Here is an 18055-nt window from a genome sequence, read left to right as displayed (position 1 = left end):
CCTGTTTTCCCACTGATCAAGCTAAGGTAGCCTTTGTGATATCATACCTAGGGGGTCCAGCTGCCAATTGGGCCATGCCGTTAATAGAAAGAGACGACCCTCTGCTACAGAATTATGGGGCTTTCAAGGATGAATTTAAGAAATTGTTTGATAAGCATACTTACACTCTCACAGCTGATACGGATTTGCTCTCCCTCAAGCAAGGGACCGCTGAGATTGCCACCTACATCACTTCTTTCCAGCGACTAGTAGTTGAGGCGGGTTGGCCAGAGGAAAAACGAGGTACTCTGTTTTATAGGGGACTGAGGGAGGAGATCAAGGATGCTTTGTCTCATATAGTGGATCTCCCTCGTTCTTGTAAGGATCTCATGGACCTAGCGGTACAAATAGACCATCGTCTGCAAGAACGTAAAAAGGAAAGAGGAAAGACAGAGGTCAGGGTAGTAACAGTCAGGGAGAAGAAACCTGATTTCCCATCTACTGGTGAGGAAGCAGAACCCATGCAGATTGGGATTGTGAGAGGACCTCTGACTCCAGACGAGAGACGCCGGCGGCAAGAAAACCGACTATGTCTTTATTGCGGTAAGGCGGGACACTTTTTGAGATCCTGTCCCACCAAACCGGTGCCCAGCAAGAAGTCGGAAAACTAGGAAGCCCGGAGACCTGCGAGACAAGGACTTCGGGTTATTCAGGTTTGAGTGTCTCCTCTTCTGATCCCATAGCGTCTTCTTCTGGTCATTTCTTTATCCCAGCTAGATTGTTCTGGAAACAAGGACAGGCTAACACTCCCATTATGCTAGATTCAGGGGCTACGGGGAATTTTATGGACAAGGCTTGGGCCCAGGAACATCACATTCAACCACTAAACAAGGGGTATGGAGAGACAGTCACCACTATAGATGGAAGTGTGTTAAAGTCAGGACCCATCACACACAAGACAGAATCTATCAAGGTTCTCCTAGAATCTAATCATGTGGAGCAAGTGGAATTCGATCTGATCCAGTCACCGCAGTTTCCTGTTCTCTTAGGCTTACCCTGGTTAAGGATGCATAATCCCCTTATAGACTGGCATAACGCCACCTTACGGTTTCGTCCAGAGTGTTGTCAAGCACATACCCTATCTCTGAGTCCACACAAGGAGATTATGATGACGGAGAAGGAAGAAATGTTACCAACGGTATATCAAGATTTAAGTTCTATTTTTGACCCAAAGGAGGCCACTTCCTTACCACCCCACAGACCCTTTGACTGTCGCATTGACCTTCAAGCAGGAGCTAAGATCCCATTCAGTCGAGTCTATTCTCTGACTGAAAAGGAGAATCTGTATTTGCGGGAGTATTTGGATAACATGCTTTCCTTAGGGTTTATTCGTCCCTCCAAATCCCCTGCCTCTTCCTCTCTGTTTTTTATCCCTAAACGCGAAGGGGGTCTGCGTTGTTGCATAGACTACAGGGCCTTAAATAAAATAACCATAAAGAACGGGTACCCTCTTCCACTCATCTCTGCTCTCCTAGATAGAGTAAAAGACGCCCGTGTGTTCACGAAATTGGACTTACGGGGGGCTTACCATTTGGTACGTGTGGTAGAGGGGGATGAGTGGAAGACGGCTTTTTGTACCAAGTATGGACTTTTTGAATACTTGGTTATGCCATTTGGGCTTTGTAATGCGCCCTCCGCTTTTCAGTTCTTCATAAATGAAGTGCTTAAGGACATGTTAGACGTCTGTGTGATTGCCTATATCGATGATTTGTTGATATATTCACAGTCACTCAAGGAACACATACCGCATGTCAGACAGGTGTTACAGCGCTTGCAAGACAATCAGTTGTACTGCAAGTTAGAAAAGTGTACGTTCCATGTACAGTCTGTTCCCTTTCTGGGGTTTATCATCTCTCCCCAGGGGTTGCAAATGGATCCACAAAAGGTGGAAGCCATCTCAAGGTGGCCTGCCCCACAAAAGATCAAAGATATCCAACGATTCATTGGGTTTGCCAATTTTTATCGGCGCTTTATCGATGGCTTTTCTAGGTTAGTGGCACCGATTACACGGTTGCTCAGAAAGGGGACTCCATTCATGTGGTCAGATGAGGCTGAGAAAGCATTTCAAACCCTGAAGGAGGCATTCACCCAGGCCCCAGTACTTCAACACCCAGACCCGAGTTATCCATTTGTGTTGGAGGCAGATGCCTCACAAGTTGCGGTAGGTGGGGTCCTGTCACAAGCAGATAAGCACACCGGAGAATTGCACCCAGTAGCCTTTTTTTCACACAAGTTAAACCCCGCGGAGATGAACTATGCGGTGGGAGATAAGGAATTACTGGCCATTAAGAAGGCTTTTGAAGAATGGCGACAATACCTACTAGGAACCAAACATACGGTGACTGTTTATACAGATCACCGTAATTTACAATTCCTGAAGTCAGCTAAAGCCTTGTCAATGAGACAGCTCCGTTGGGCCCAATTCTTTAGCGAATATGATTTCACAATCCAATATCAGGCGGGTAGAAAAAATGGCAAGGCAGATGCTATGTCCAGATTGGGTTTCGAGGTCCAAGAAGAACAGGCAGAACCTCCGGCAATCATTTCGCCAGACAAGATCATAGGAGTATTATCTGAAAAGGAGTTCCTCCTGGAAGTAGTGAGGGAACAACAGAGTGAGGAAGGGCAGGAGGTGATCCAGACGGTAGAACCTGAGAGTCGAGATGGTATTCAGTATGTACAGGGGGGGATAGTCCTTACTACTCCGAACCTGCAAAGACAGGCTTTAGAATGGTGTCATTCTCATCCTTTGGCCGGGCATCCCGGGATTAAGAAGACCCTTGATAATGTGCGACGCCATTTTTGGTGGTCTACCTTAGGCAAAGACGTTGAGCAATACGTCAAAACCTGTCATGTATGTGCTCAAAGTAAAACATCTCATCAAAACCCCATAGGGCTGCTCCAACCCTTACCCACTCCTCCTCTTCCGTGGCACACGGTGTCGTTAGATTTTATCGTAGAACTCCCTCCTACGTCTAAAGGCCATAACACACTGTTAGTTGTGGTGGATTTGTTCACAAAGACTGCCCACTTCATTCCCTTAAGGGGATTACCCACGGCAGCGGAGCTTGCAGTTGTTTTCTTACAGCAGGTGGTCAGGTTACACGGGTTCCCTTCGGTGGTAATTTCAGATAGGGGTGCCCAGTTTGTTTCTCGTTTTTGGCAACAACTCTGCTCCTTACTACAGATTGATGTGAGACTATCTTCCAGTCACCATCCGCAGACGGATGGGCAGACTGAACGAGTCAATCAGTGTTTTGAACAGTATGTGCGGAGTCAGTCCTTACACTCACACAGTGATTGGGATAAGATGGTGTGGGTGGCGGAATTCGCATATAATAACAGTCAGCATGCATCCACAAAATACACCCCTTTCTTTTGTTCATCAGGGTATCATCCAAAGGCCTTCATCTCTCCGAGGTTATCATCTTGCACCGCACCGGCAGTTAGTGAGTTCATTCAAGAGATCCAACAGATACATCAGCTGACACATACCAATTTAGACAAAGCTAAGGCAGCGTACAAGAAGGGAGCAGATAGACATAGACAGACAGAACCAGAATATAAGGTGGGGGATGAAGTATGGCTGTCAACCAAATACATTCCTTTGAAGGGGTCTTGTAAGTTCCGACCTAAGTTCCTTGGACCCTACCCGATCTCTAGAGTCATCAATCCCGTGGCAATGGAACTAAAACTCCCTGAGACCATCAAGGTACACCCAGTTTTTCATGTGTCACTGATCAAACCTGTAGAACCCGGTACTCGCCTGCCTTCTCACCCAGCTCCGGTGTTGGTAGACGGTGAAGAAGAGTACGAAGTGGAATCCATCATTGACTCTCGAAGGAGTAGACGCCGTTTGCAGTATTTGATACACTGGAAGGGGTATGGAATTGAAGAACGTACATGGGAACCTGCCAGTCAAGTACATGCTCCTCATTTGATACGTTTGTTTCACAGGAGACATCCACACAAGCCCAAACCCGTGGGAGGGGTGTTGGGGGGGATGTACTGTCAGGATTGCCGATTCCAGCGTCACCGAGTTGCGAGTGACTTCCCCATAGCGTCTAGCTATCGCGCATGCGCGATAGCACCGAAACAGTTGAAAAGCCTGCCGTTCAGGAACCTCGGGGCTTCGCGTTCTAGTGTTGCCCCGCAGGCGGTTCCCTGAACTTCCTGTATCCTGTTTCCTGGTTTTTTGCTTGGCGTTCGTCTCGGAGGACCGGGACATTCTACACTACCTGCATCGCTTCGAGTGTTTGCAATCCCCTTCTTTTTTCGGTCGTTTGTATGAGAGCCGTCTCTCATATTTCAGAGCTCTGTTTCCCCTCCTTTTTTGTGCGTTCGTTATATTGGTGCCGAGCCTCTGTGTTGGCTGTAACTGGACGCGAGCTGCCCCTAGTTTCGGGACTTTGGTGTTTTAGGGTCAGAGCGCTCCGCCCACCTTGCCGGATTTTGTCCCGCGGGCCGGCCGGGTGTCTCTGCCCTGTCCCCTTCCTCCCAAACTGCTCCCGTGGACCTGCCAGTTACCCCCTAAGGAGGCTCTTGTTCACCTTACGCCGCATTGGTCCTGACCCGTCTTCCTGAGTTCCTTCCCTGCTGCATCTTCCAGATTCTAGCTGTAGAAGCCTCTACAGCATTTGATCGGACTCCTTGTTCTGTGAAGACATCTGGATACCCTTGTAAGATAAGTGGTGGGAAGGGGGAAGGGAAGTAGTGTTTTCAGATGTTCATGTGGGTGTATTACTATATGGTTGCCTTTATCTATCCTAGGGACATCCTCCTACAGTCCTGAAGGGAAACTACGTCTAGCCTGTACCCTTTCCTGACCTCTTCAGTCCTTCTGTGCAACTATCTAGAATAAGCAAGCTGTTAGTTATAGGTAACTAGATAGCAGAGCTATACATTAAAGAAGGGTTAAACTAGGGGTATTGTAGGCCCTTATTTAGGGCCTTATATATTGTTCTTCTTACCTTTTTCAGAACCTTGCTCCAAGAACACAGACACAGTTCCACAGAAAAGGAAGCAAGAAGATTGCAGCTCCTGTGTTTTTCCCCTCTATCCTTGTTTTGTTTCCCCTCTTTCCGCCACCTCCTCTGCGCTCTAGAGTTTGATAGACGCGGTAGGGTGGGGTGGAAGGTTGGGACCTTCCTACGCCTGAAGTTGGGATTCCTTGACGTCCCTGCAGAAATTCGACTGGGTAAGATCCTTACAGAGAGGCGGAAAAGCGTACGCAAATCTGCCTGACCAATTCATCCATATCGCATTGCCCTTTGACTCCGGGTGGGGAAACCTGGTGGTGAAGGTTGGGCATTTTGCATTTTCTTGTGTGGCGAACAGATCTATGTCTGGTTGGCCCCATTGTTTGAAAAAGGGCAGTAGGACTTGGGGATGTAGTTCCCATTCGTGGATCTGTTGTGTTTGTCGACTTAACAGATCGGCAATTTGATGGTGAACCCTGGAAGGTGTTCTGCAAGTAGATCTATGTTCTGAGGAATGGCCCATCTCCAAATGTTCTGTGCGAGCTGGGACAGCTGCATAAAATGTGTGCCTCCTTGTTTTTGTATGTAATACATGGCTGTCATTTTGTCCGTCCGGATGAGGACAGCTTTCTTCTGTACATGTAGTTGGAATGATTTTAGTGCCAGGAATACTGCTAGCAGTTCCAGGTAATTGATGTGGAGCACTCTGTTGAGTGGTCCATTTGCCCTGAGTGGTGTGTCCGAGGAGATGAGCTCCCCACCCTGTGAGTGATGCGTCTGTTGTCAGCACTATCTGTGGAAGAGGCTCTATGAACGGCCACCCTTTGGACAAGTTTGTTATGTTCCACTAATGTAGAGAGTGATGTGTGTGGCTGTCCATCAACACCAGATCTGCGAGTTGTCCGTGACCCTGATTCCACTGACGTGCTAGACATTCTTGCAAGGGATGGATTTGAAGTCTTGCATAAGGCACAATGAAGATGCAAGACACCATCATGCCTATGAGTTGCATGAACACTCTTGCTGGAAGAGTGTTGGATTTGAAATTTTGTGATAAAAGCTTGCATATTAGCTATCCTGGCTGGGCTGGGATATGCTAGGGCTGTGGAGGGGTTTATGGTGGCTCCTAGATACTGGTGTATATGAGAGGGTTGGAGATGAGACTTGGGACAGTTGATTGTGAACCTCAAGTTGTGTAACATTTGGATGGTTTGGTGAGTGTGTAGAAAACATTTGACTTGGCTTTTATCAACCAGTCGTCTAGATACGGGAAGACATGAATTTGTCTGAGATGTGCTGCTACTACTGCCAGACATTTTGGGAATACTCTGGGCGCGGTTGTTACCCCGAATGGAAGGACTGAACTGGTAGTGTTGTCCGTCCACCACAAACCTTAGATACTTCCTGTGAGCAGGATGTATGGGAATGTGGAAATAGGCATCCTGGAGATCAAGTGTGGCATGGAAATAGACTTGTTGCAGCAGTGGGAGCACCTGTTATAGAGTGATCATATGGAAATGATCTGAGTGTATATACAGATTTAGGGGTCTGAGGTAGTGTATTGGTCTTAGAGTCCCGTCCTTTTTGGGGATTAGAAGTAGTGAGTATACCCCTGTCCCTTGATGTTCTAAGGGAACTGGCTCTATTGTGTGCTTCTGGAGCAGTGAGAGAACCTCTTGTTTGAGGAGCGTAACATGGTCTGGGGACATCGGACGCTGTTTGGGTGGAATATGTGGGGGGGTAGTTGTAAGTTCTAGGCAGTAACCATACTGGATAATTTTACTGGATAATTTGTCTTACTCACTTGTCTGTTGTCTTGGAGTTCCAGACAGGTAGGAACTGTGTTAGTCTGCCCCCAACTGGAGTGGGATGGTCTGGGGGGAGCGGAGGAAAGTCACTGATTTGTGGCAGGGAAGGTGCGAGTGTTATTATCTCGACCTCGTCCCTTGTTGTGGTTTCCTCTGTATTCACCTCTAAAATATCCTCTACTGTGGGATGTTTGTGTAGTGGCTTTGAATGTAGATGAGGTGTCTGCACCCATATTTTTGGAGGATCCTCTGTAGAAGGAGCGCCAAAAGGAGTCACATGCTTGTGGAGACTGTAATGCTCCCATTGACTTAGCAGTCTCGGTGTCCTTTTTCATTTTTTCAAGGGCAGTGTCTACTGCTGGCCCAAATAGCGGTTCTTGGTTGAATGGCTGACCAAGTATAGTAGTTTGTACCTCTGGCTTAAAGCCTGAAATGCGTAGCCAGGCATGTCATCTAAGGAGCACACTGGTGTTAATTGCTCTAGAGGCAGTGTTTGCGGCGTCAAGTGCACATTTAATTGACGCATTTGAAATAAGCTTGCCCTCATGGATAAGGTCATTTGCCTGGGTTTTATACTGTTCAAGATGATGATGTAAGAGATTCTCTAACTGGTCGTAGTGTGCCCTGTCGTATCGTGCTAGTAGTGCTTGGGTGTTGGCAATACGCCAATGATTAGCGGCTTGTGCTGCTACTCTTTACCAGAGGCTTCTTGCAGTTTGGATTCTTTGTCCGGGGGTGGTGTATCTCATGGGGTCTGGGAGTTGGCACGTTTCCTAGCATTGGAAACGACCAATGAATCCAAGGGCAACTGTCCTTTGATGCAGGTAGGATCTTCAGGGGCAGGCCTATATTTCTTTTCTATTCTAGGGTTAAGAACCCTGGCATGGACGGGGTCTTTAAATACCTCGGGGCGTGCTTAATGACTCCTTTGATCATAGGTAGTATTTGTACTGACTCTTGAGATTTTTCAAAAGTATCTAAGAGGAAGTCTTCCTCTGGTGCGTCGCAGTACATTGTAACGCCATGATAAAGTGCTGCTCTATTTAATAATTGGCCAAACCCTAGGTGATCATCTGGGGAAGATGGTTTGGAGGGTTATGGCTGCGGTTCTGGCATGTCTGTTAGGAGAGGGTATTCCCAATCATCCAAGTGGTGAGGTGTCTAGATCCGTGAACGGGTCATTAGGATCACCCCCACCCCCTAGGTCATCATCATCATCATCATCATCTGGAGGTGGTGTATGTGGTGGAGAAGTTACAGGTAATGGTGGTGTATGCAGAGGAGGTGGGTTAGAAAACAGTATAGGAGAGGAAGGGGGCATAGGCGATGTTGCAGAGTCCTTCCTGTGTACAGGAACTGGAGCAGATGGTGTGTCCAGTTTTTGTTTTTTACATGGCACAGCCGTGACATGTTCAGTCTTTGGGTTAATATAAATCTTTTTCTGCCTTGGATCGATGGGATCTGGTTGAAAAAGTTCTGGTTCCTCGGAAACAGTTTTCGGTGCCAAATTTTTCGGTTCCGAGCAAGGTTTTGGTTGATCCATGTAGGTTTTGGCTTTAGGAGGTGTATCGGAGTACTCAGCAGTTTGTTTCGGTGGCGATGAGGGTTTTGGGGCCGAAGCTGGATCTTTAGGCTTGGGAACCTTCGACGCCGGTTTATCTATGGGCCTTGGCGTTTTCGGGGCCAAAGGCGTCTGAGTCGATTTCGGTGCAGAGTGGTCTTTTGGCTTCGGTGCCGAAGGTGCCGGTGGGACAATGACATGCGGTTTGCTCGGTGCGGAGCTACCGGAAGGCTTGTGTTGTTTCTTCGGAGCGAGCCCAGAGGTGGGGCTTCTGAAGGATGTTTTTGGTCTCGACTGGGGCCAGCAGGCGAAGTCTTGACCACTGCCTTTGGTTTTGGATGGGTTGGGGCAGTAGTACTCATACGTTGCCCAGGAGTGATGGGGTCGTCTGAGTCCTCTGCTTCGGAGATGATTTGGAGATCCTCGGAATCTTCTGGGACATCGGGCCTTCATCAAAGATGTCCTCTGGTTCCAGAGCTGGTCTCTGTGCCATGATGTGTCTTCGAGCCCTTCGATCTCGAATGGTCTTTTTGGATCGAAATGATGCACAGGCTGGACAGCTGGATTCGTAGTGTTCAGGTGATAGGCACAGGTTGCAGACCTTGCGATTGCCACTGTGTGGAAATTTTGCTCCACACTGGGGGCATTTTTTGAAAGGCGTCCTTTCCATTAGCTGTAGGCCTTACGGCGTGGATAGGCCCAGCGGCCCGCGTCGACTTCCGGAATCGAGCCGATGAAATCGATGTCTAAGATGAAAGTGATTCGATGGTTTTTGTGGAAATTTATCGCTTTGAAAAGCTTGGAATATAGATTTCCCAACCGGAGCGGAAAAATTGCATCCGAACCCAATGGCGGAAAAAAACAAAATCTAACGATGGAGTTGATGCCCATGCGCACTATCGTCCAAGGGAGTAGTCACCTATCTCGTGACCACAAAGACTTCTTCCAAGACAACAACAATGTGCAAGCATCCGAGCCCAACACCAGATGGCGATCTACTATCCTAATGTGTGATCTGCAGCTCATATGCCTCGAACTTTTGGTTTCCTGTAGGAGTACTATATTGCCATTAGTTTTAGTTAGTCTATTATCTTCTGGCGTTTAACAGGGTGGTTCAGACCCTTTACATTGAGGGATACTATGTTGAGGTCCGTTGTCAGGGTGAGTGTGTTGTTAAGAGCCATTGGTTATAGTGTGGTGTGGCGATTCAGTATGCTCAACACTCAGGTGTATCTTACCTCTCCTGTACTTCTCTATCCAGAGGTGACCCCTCCCAGTTGTATTAGGCTGGGTGGCCTCCCCCATGCGTTGGCCCTCAGGATTTGATAGATACAGTATGCAATGGAAATGAAGGTGTGAAACAAAGATCAGAATGGAAAATACAGAAGACAGAAAACTGAGAATGCCTAGTGCGGTGATGTAAATTCTGGACGAATACTGGTGTTTGTTAAAGTCTGGTCAATGCCCCCAACGGCAACTGCGATGGTGTTGCCAAAATCAGGATGGGCGTTTTTTTTTTTTCCTTATTCAAATAAAACTTTATTCATCACATTGTTGTTTCACAGGATTGGACGGCCTTGTGACTGCTATCAATAGGGAGGTGTATTGTTTTTGGTTTGCACTTTTCTATGTGCAGTATCAATTATTTTAAGAAGAAAAGATATGTTTATGTTATGAAATAAAATTTAGATTATAATTAGAAGGAATTGCCTACAGTGATAGGTACACCTGTGACTTCAACTGTGATAGTCACACCATACGTATAAGTTGTTTCACATAGTGTGTCAGTTCTTTAGTAAAAAAAAAATATATATATAAAAAAAAAAGTAGTTATGCAAAATGTACCTGCACCACAGTTTTTTTTTTTTTTTTTAGTAATCCAGGAGAACCACTTGTTAAGTGGAACAAGTCCAAAATTTTTTTGCACATTACACAAAAGTTTGTGGATCAAATTTGAGTGCTTAAAGGAAACATTCTTTACTATTACACTGTTTAGGTGTTGAAGGTCAGGAGGTATTGGAAAATGTACCTGATCTAACGGTAGAAGAACAGAGAGGGCTCAATGAGTATGAAATATGTATTTTACAATTAGAGAAGCATTATTTGCCTAGAATCACAGCACAATTATGGAAAGATACCATTTTGGGTAAAGAGGAAACAGTTGAAGAATATTTAACAGGGTTGAGAAAATTAGCATCAAGTTGTAAGTTTGGGGCAGCCAATGAGGAAAGTATAAGAAATCAATTTGTGCTAATGTGTATAGAAGATAAAATAAATTCGGGAAGAGTTATGGCTTAAAAATGAACCACCTTTGGATTAAGTTATATCTATAGCAAAAAGGGTTGAACACATGATGAAATGTGTTAATTAAAGTATGAAAAGAATAAAACAACCTACTGTAGAAGTACAAGAAAATATATGGTGGTTAAAAATGAGAAAAGTTATTCAAAAGAAATTAAGAAAGAAGATGCTTAAAAAAAATATTTTGAGTGTTAGGATGGGCGGTTTCTTATTTTTCGTTTGACGGCTATGACGAAAACTTCAGTGAGTTGTGTCAACGGTCTTGCCGACTGTGGTGCCGCAATCAATGGTGTAACCTCTCTACCTGGATTTTTGTGAGGTAATTTAACTCCCTATCCTCAGAAACTATGGCAGTTTGGGCTTTTAGTTTCTGAAGCCAAATCAAAAGGCTTCCCTCACGATCTTTTGAGGGTTTTACAGTCTTTCACATTGAGGGTGGGATGAAGGCAGTAGATACACTATTGGGATCTTCCGAGTGCAGCCTTTCCTCACTGTAGGTCCAACAAGGTCTAAAAAGTCCTTTCTTCATAGGTTCTAATATACTGGAACACAGTTCAAGTAATCTGGAATCGAAAGAACAGAGCAGAGCAGAGCTTAGGGAGACACCCTCTCGCACGATGTGTGGGGAACATCTGAGGGAAGATGCCTCTGTTAGTAGTGTTCTAAGGGTGCGGTGGTCTTACTGGCTGGAGTTTGGTTCTTTTCAAATGAAATGAATAAGCTATTCAATTCAATGCCTTTATGACATTGTAAGCTATGTTACTTACTGCTACTGCTTTAGAAAGTACAGTGGGACTCGGATCTCGACGACAGGTGAGGATTCAAGCATGTGAATCTATGAAAAATATAATGGAGAACTAAAAAACAACTCCTTACAACAAGTTAGTCCAAAACATTCTTTACCTTTATTGTTGGCAGCAAAATGTTACGGATAAGTTTCAACACAAGTGAAGACAATCATTCTCTCAACTAGAATAGGGAAAGTGTCCCTTACTCGTGAGGTCTCATCTTCAACAATTTGCTTCAAACAACGAGTACTTGTTTGACACTCCTTGCTGGGCTGGAAAAGAATCTCCAGCAAGAAAGTGGAGTGGTTGAATTCGGCAGCACAAGTACTGCAATATCCTACATTTTCATGTTAAATTTGTTCTTTTATTCTTGGTCTGGATTTGGAGCTCCTCGATCTTGATTGTCTCCCTTCTTCTTGTGCCCAGAGACAATGTCATCAATACGAAGCAATAAAATTGCAGTCTGCAATATACAAAAAAAAAACAAGAAATCACAGTAAGAAAATAACATATCACTGATGTACATACACATCTGTACATCTTTCACAACCAATAAGTCTTTTAGACTGTGTACAATCCAAACTATTTTTTTCACAACAGCCCTTATTAAGTAAGACATCAAATTTATTTAGACCTTGATATCGCTAACTTAAGCTATGTGTTCGATTACGTTGGAAATTAAAGACTCCAGTTACACACAGACACCATGAAGTCTGTTGTGATCACATTAACCAACTGAGATTTCCGTAAAAAATTATGCATTTCCACAAATTAATTTAACTTGCATTATGTTTTCATTTGAGGTGTGTGCAGATTACCTTTTATATATCAGTACCTGTAGGTTAAAGGGCAACAAAATAAATAAAATTATATCTTTTTTTTCCAAGCTGTCTGACACAGTGTCCGCACTAACTTAGCTCTCTCTGCCACAGAAGTGGAAAACAAAGCGGCATGCCGCATATAACCGCCAGCCCTGTGCGCTTACGTCTGTCTTTCTGGATTCCGTCCACATCCTCTGATATGAAGCACAACAATAATCAGTCGATACCAGTATATAGACTTTCAGGCTGGGACTTTTCTAGATTGGAAGGGAGACTAGCCCACAGAACATGTAGGAGGAGGGAGGAAGTGTTACTTACCTTATAAGCATCTGTTCGTGGCATGTATCTATAGATTGGCATGTTGCGCTGTAGATTCACATACTGTGCATACTTCCGCCATATAGTGTTGGGCCTAGACGTGTACAACCTTTTTTTTAAAAATAAATAATTTTTTTAGAGTAAGTGTTTGAGTGACGGGGTTTAGTGACTCCACCTATTAGTAATATAGCGTTTGGGCATCAGCTCCAATGTTAGATTGTTTTTTTCCTCAAATGGAAGGCAAGACTAAAGATGACCATGCAAATGAAATGTAATAAGAAGAGGAAAAGAACAATCTGCAACAATACGAGGAGACGTGGGAGGAGAGTGGGCTTATGTCAATCTACAGCACTACATGCCAGGAACAGATTCTTAAAGGGAAAGTAATATTTTCTATTCGTGGAATGTGTAGCTGTAGATACACATGCTGTGCATGGACTGTAAAGTGGTCCTCCTAAAAGCAGATGTTGCAGAAGACTAGATAAGTGTACGTAGGACAGCCGGGTCAATTCTAGCTGTACTGGCCACATAGTAATGTTTAGTGAAGGTATGTAGGGTAGACCTGGTAGCTGCTTTGCAGATGTCAGCTAATAGTTTGTTACCCAAGGCGGCCATGGAAGACCCTGGAAAAGTTCTTTGAGATTTGGCATAACACGTTTGCGTGCATTTGTGGGACACCCCCGCGCCGCACGGCCACCAGCTGCTGCGTGTGCCCCTTGCCCTGCTGCCTCGCTGCCGCTGACCACGCCCCCCCGGCGTGCTCCGTGATCGGCTGCCGGCTCTCCTGCTGCCAAGTGTTGTTTTTTCCCTGTTTTTTGCCCCCATTTGTGCCTGTTTTTAAATATTTTGCTGTTCCTGTGTTTACGTCTTCCTTCCTGGTTGTCCGCCTACCTCGCCGCCCTCCGCTCTCCCTTCCCGCCACCGCCGCTTGTCCCCGCCCCTTTTTTCTCTTCTGTAACCCTCCCCGCTCCCGCCTCCCAGCTGCTCCGCCCACCCGCGCACTTGGCCTTAAATGGCGACCGTGCGACACAGGTGAGTGTGACCCACTTGTGGGACACCCCCGCGCCGCACGGCCACCAGCTGCTGCGTGTGCCCCTTGCCCTGCTGCCTCGCTGCCGCTGCCGCTGACCACGCCCCCCCGGCGTGCTCCGTGATCGGCTGCCGGCTCTCCTGCTACTGCTGCCAAGTGTTGTTTTTTCCCTGTTTTTTGCCCCCATTTGTGCCTGTTTTTAAATATTTTGCTGTTCCTGTGTTTACGTCTTCCTTCCTGGTTGTCCGCCTACCTCGCCGCCCTCCGCTCTCCCTTCCCGCCACCGCCGCTTGTCCCCGCCCCTTTTTTCTCTTCTGTAACCCTCCCCGCTCCCGCCTCCCAGCTGCTCCGCCCACCCGCGCACTTCGCCTTAAATGGCGACCGTGCGAACGCGCAGCGGTCACGCGCAGCGGGCGCGCCGATTGTGCGCCGAAGGCGCGCCAAAGGTAAGCCCGTCTGCGCCCGTCCGCGACCGGATCGCGACCAGCGCCAGGACCCCTGGCCCCTGAAGACCCCGACCGACCCGCCTGACGTACTCCGCCGCCACCCTCATCGCACTCAACACCGGCCGACTCCCAGAATGCCATCAAGCCACACCACGACGCACCCACGGACCCTTCAGCTGCCACGCCTGCAAGTTCACCTGCATCCGGACCTGCCTCGCTCCAGCACCCGCCAAGTCGAACACCAGCAGCACCCACCTCAAGTGCATCCTGCTCAACACCCGCTCCGTCCACAGACACGCCATCGAACTCTGGAACCTTCTAGACGCCACAGCCCCTGACGTGGCCTTCCTCACGGAGACCTGGATGAACGCCTCTTCAGCTCCCGACATCGCCATCGCTATCCCAGAGGGCTACAAGATCATCCGGAGGGATCGCAATGCCAACCAGATGGGAGGAGGCATCGCCATCATCCACAGGGACACCATCCGTCTCACGACCAACACCGACAACACCCTGACCAGCGCCGAACACCTGCATTTCCAGATCCACACCAACCCGAACACCACCCTCCGAGGCACCCTGATCTACCGACCCCCTGGACCACGCACACAATTCAGCGAGGACATCGCCGACTTCGTCAGCCCGCATGCCCTCCCCTCCGCTGACTACATCCTCCTGGGGGACCTCAATTTCCACCTGGAGAACAACAACGACCGCAACACCAGCACCCTGCTCGACAACCTCGCCAATCTTGGACTCAAGCAACTGGTGTCCACCCCCACCCACCTCGCCGGACACACTCGACGCAGTCTTCTCTTCCAGCACAGACATCGCCTTCAGCCACGCCACAGAGCTTCAATGGACGGACCACAGCTGCGTCCACTTCACCTTCAAGAGAACGACGACCCACCACCACCAGCAACAGGCCGCCCGCAGAAGCTGGAACAAGATCACAGCAGACCAGCTCGCCACCTCCCTGAGCCAGCACCCTCCTGCCAGCTCAGCGAACCCCAGCCAGGCCGCCGACAACCTCACGAAGTGGATCAGCAACTGCGCGGACGAACTCGCCCCTCTGAGGACCCCGCCCAGCAGACCCGGCAGCAAGAAAGCCCCGTGGTTCACCGACTAACTCAAGAGCTCCAAGAAGAACTGCCGAGCCCTCGAGAAAGTCTGGAGAAGGGAACCTACACCGGACAACAGGACCTCCTTCAAGCTTGCCACCCGGAAGCACCACCAGCTGATCCGCGCCGCCAAGAAAACAGCATTCAAGGACCGGTTGGACAACAACGCACACAACTGCAAGGAACTCTTCAACATCGTGAAAGAGCTTTCCAACCCCAGCACAGGAAACAACGACATCACCCCATCGCAAGACCTCTGTAACTCCCTCGCTTCATACTTCCACAACAAGATCGCGGACATACACAACAGCTTCAACAACCAACCAACGCACACCATGACCGAACAACCACCCCCCACCACCACCCTCCACGCCTGGACCCCGATCAGCACCGAAGACACCATCCGCACGATGAACTCCATCCACTCCGGATCACCGACCGACCCCTGCCCTCACCACGTCTTCAACAAGGCCGACGCTGTCATCGCACCCCACCTGCGAGACATCATCAACACATCCTTCGACACCGCCACCTTCCCCGAGAGCTGGAAACACGCCGAACTCACCGCTCTGCTCAAGAAACCAACAGCGGACCCCACCGAACTCAAGAACTACCGCCCCATCTCGCTCCTCCCGTTCCCTGCGAAAGTCATCGAGAAGACCGTCAACAAGCAGATGGCCGCCTTCCTCGAGACGAACGGATCACTCGACCCCTCACAGTCCGGCTTCCGAGCCAATCACAGCACCGAGACCGCCCTCATCGCCGCCACCGATGACATCCGAGTCCTGATGGACAATGGAGAAACAGCGGCCCTCATCCTCCTAGACCTCTCCGCGGCATTCGACACGGTCTGCCACCGCACCCTAGTACAGCGCCTCAGCAACATCGGAATCCAGGACAAGGCGCTGGAATGGATCATCTCCTTCCTCGACGGAAGAACACAGAGAGTCCGCCTACCACCGTACAAGTCAGAGGCCTCCGAAGTCATCTGCGGCGTCCCTCAAGGATCTTCTCTGAGCCCCACCCTCTTCAACGTCTACATGAGCCCCCTCGCGGCCATCGTACGCAAACACAACCTCAGCATAATCTCCTACGCCGACGACACCCAGCTGATCCTCTCCCTGACCAACGACCCCGCCTCCGCCAGAGCCAACCTGCACGAAGGGATGAAAGAGGTAGCCGAGTGGATGGCGACCAGCCGCCTGAAACTGAACTCTGACAAGACGGAGGTCCTCATCCTGGGCTCTTCACCCTCCGCCTGGGACGACTCCTGGTGGCCTCCCGCCCTGGGCGCCGCACCCAAACCGACAGACCATGCACGCAACCTGGGCTTCATCCTGGACTCCTCCCTCTCCATGACCAGGCAAGTCAACAACGTCTCCTCGGCGTGCTTCAACATCCTACGCATGCTACGGAAGATCTTCTGGTGGATCCCCACCGAGACCAGGAAGACCGTCACCCAGGCCCTCGTCACCAGCCGACTGGACTACGGCAACGCCCTCTACGCCGGTACCACCGCCAAGATCCAGAAGAGACTCCAGCGGATCCAGAATGCCTCAGCCAGACTCATCCTCGACATCCCATGAACCAGCCACATCACCGGACACCTGAGAGACCTTCACTGGCTCCCCGTCAACAAAAGAATCACCTTCCGCCTCCTCACCCACGCACACAAAGCCCTACACGACCAAGGCCCGAGCTACCTCAACAGCCGGATCAACTTCTACGCTCCCAAACGCCACCTCCGATCAGCCAACCACGCCCTCGCCGCCGTCCCCCGCATCCGAAGAGCGACTACAGGAGGAAGGTCCTTCTCCTACCTGGCCGCCAAGACCTGGAACTCCCTCCCGACCGACCTGCGCCTCACCCAAGACCACCTCTCCTTCAGGAAGAAGCTGAAGACCTGGCTGTTCGAGCAGTAGCGGCACCCCCCCCCCCCCCCCAGCGCCTTGAGACCCTACGGGTATGTAGCGCGCTCTATAAGTGTCATTGATTGATTGATTGATTGATTTGACTAACCAAGATGCTACTCCTGCTTTGGAAATTGCCACTCCTGCTTTGGAAATTGCTTGTCTCTTGTGAGGTCTGGTGTATGACACAAACAGTTGTTAGGTCTTATGAAATCGTTTTGTTCCATCAATATAATACAGCGCACTTAACATCAAAAGAACGTAGGGCACGTTCTGCTACAGATTCTGGTTTTGGAAAGAAGACTGGCAGTTCAATTGTCTGATTAAGGTAGAAACTGGATACTACTTTAGGAAAGGATATTGGATTGGTTGCGAGTACCACTCTATCTTGAAATACTTAAAAAAAGGGCTCTTCTAAAGTGAGAGCTTGTATCTCAGACTCGTTGTAGGGAAGTATTGGCTACATGGAAGGCCACCTTCCAAGATAGGAACTGTAGTGGGCAAAAGTGTAGAGGCTCAAACGGGAGACCCATAGGCCTAGTGAGGACAATGTTTAAGTTCCAAACTGGAACGGGGGGGGGGGGATTGGGCCTGTGGGAATAACTCCATTGCCTTCCGTGAATGCTTTAGTAGGAATATGCATCTGTTCTTGGCATGCAGAGCCACACACTTAGGATAGTAGATCGCCATCTGGTGTTGGGCTTGGATGCTTGCAGGTTGTTGTTGTCTTCGGAAGAAGTCTTTGGTCACGAGATAGGTGACTCCTCCCTTGGACTACAGTGCGCATGGGCATCCACTCCATCCTCCGATTGTTTTTCGCCATGATGGGAAATGATGGAGTTTGTAAAAAGAGAGAGATGTCCATGTGTAATGTCTAAATAAGACGATGCTGGAACAGATACAGGTCCCGGGGAGGTGGGTGGGCGTGTGTGG

At 48.6% G+C, this 18055-nt stretch overlaps 1 protein-coding gene across 1 annotated transcript in view; it reads right to left on the bottom strand.

Moving 5' to 3' along the window:
* Positions 1-11570: 11570 nt before the first annotated feature.
* The window catches only part of CCT3 (chaperonin containing TCP1 subunit 3), a 113696-nt gene continuing 107211 nt past the window's right edge, over positions 11571-18055 (bottom strand). Inside the window, exon 14 of the mRNA XM_085638849.1 lies at positions 11571-11939. Within this exon, the coding sequence (XP_085494975.1) occupies positions 11841-11939 (99 nt within the window). The 3' untranslated portion in view covers positions 11571-11840. The remainder of the gene's footprint in view (positions 11940-18055) is intronic.

This window comes from Triturus cristatus, chromosome 12 (assembly GCF_964204655.1).
Source record: "Triturus cristatus chromosome 12, aTriCri1.1, whole genome shotgun sequence".
Lineage (NCBI taxonomy): Eukaryota > Metazoa > Chordata > Amphibia > Caudata > Salamandridae > Triturus > Triturus cristatus.
Note: the sequence above shows the minus strand (reverse complement) of the source record. Positions and strands in the feature narration are given on the sequence as shown.